We start from the raw sequence: 1,233 nt of genomic DNA on the forward strand, positions 1-1,233 counted from the left end.
CGGAGCCCCGGGTCAGGCTGCCCGGGCCGCAGTTGCTACCGCCGCTCCCGGACAATCTAGTCGCACAAAAGGCTTTCTCTGACGCGTTGCTTTCGAAGAATCTCGCCCAGAGTATTTCTGTCTTGGTCCCGGGCAAGCCAAGGAGAGGGTCACCAGGTCTCGGGTCGTCCCGCAGCGCCTGCCCCGCCCCCTCTCCAGGCAGCCGCCGCCTCCCCTCCCCCGAAGCCCGGCAGGCCGGCTTGTCACTGCTTTCTGGACTTGGGGGGCCCCATCCGAGGAGGCTTCCTAGACAGCAACTTCTGGCTCCCGGCCTTTGCTCAGGAGGCTCCCAGCGAAGGCGAAGGCAGGCTCCGGAGAAAGCTGGAGGGCCGGCAGATCCGGGTGGCCGGCGTGGAGGCGGTGGCCGGCCTGGAAGGAGGAGACACTTACTGGGATCGATGGGGGGCTTGTCTCCGCCGCTCTCATTCTCAGGATTGTTTTCGGAGAAGGCGCCTTCGCTGGGCTGTTTTTCTCTATCAACTGGAGGAGAACCACAAGCATAGTCAGTCAGGGACAAAGTGTGAGTGTCAAGCGTGGGACAGTCACCCCTTCTGGCCGACAGCGGTTCAGGTTTAATGCCATAAGGCCGGCTGGAGGGCAAGCCCGCGAAGGAGAGCGCGCCGGGCGTGGGCTCCAGCCAGGAGCGCATGTACCTGCCGTCCGGCGCCGCCGCCGCCACGGGCGCCTGGGGGTGCACATAGGGGTGGTGGTGATGGTGGTGATACACGGCCGCGGGCACCGCGTTGGGGCCCGCCGCGTGCACCGGGTTCCACGAGGCGCCAAACACCGCCGCCTTGGACTGGAAGCTGCAAGGGCTGAAGTCGGGGTGCTCGGCCAGCGCCGCGGCCTGCCTGGGGGGCTGGCCCAAGGCTCCCGGTGCGTAGCGGCCCGCGCCCAGCTCATCCGCGGCATCGGCGCCCAGCAGGAATGAGTCCACGTAGTAGTTGCCAAGGGCCCCGGTGGTGGCCATCGCCGTGCCCCGCGCCCGGCCGGCCCGGCCCGACCCGCGGAAATTATGAAACTGCAGATTTCATGTAACAACTTGGTGGCACCAGGGGGGGGAAGTACAGTCACCTAATAAGTTGCCGGCGCCCGCGCCCCCATTGGCCGCGCGCGTCACGTGCCCGCCCGGCAGAACAATAACGCGTAAATCACTCCGCACGCTATTAATGGCCCGGTGTTTTGCAGTCATAA

General features: G+C 66.3%; 1 protein-coding gene across 1 annotated transcript in view; it reads right to left on the reverse strand.

The window, feature by feature from the left end:
• The window catches only part of LOC104999789 (homeobox protein Hox-A7), a 10,608-nt gene extending 9,391 nt beyond the window's left edge, over nucleotides 1-1,217 (reverse strand). Inside the window, exons 1-2 of the mRNA XM_010855393.1 lie at nucleotides 426-1,217; nucleotides 247-257 (exon numbers count right to left, since the gene is read on the reverse strand). Coding sequence (XP_010853695.1) covers nucleotides 247-257; nucleotides 426-1,009 — 595 coding nt within the window. The 5' untranslated portion in view covers nucleotides 1,010-1,217. The remainder of the gene's footprint in view (nucleotides 1-246; nucleotides 258-425) is intronic.
• Between the last annotated feature and the right edge of the window lie 16 nt (nucleotides 1,218-1,233).

Source organism: Bison bison, unplaced genomic scaffold (genome assembly GCF_000754665.1).
Source record: "Bison bison bison isolate TAMUID 2011002044 unplaced genomic scaffold, Bison_UMD1.0 scf7180017864364, whole genome shotgun sequence".
NCBI classification, from domain to species: Eukaryota; Metazoa; Chordata; class Mammalia; order Artiodactyla; family Bovidae; genus Bison; species Bison bison.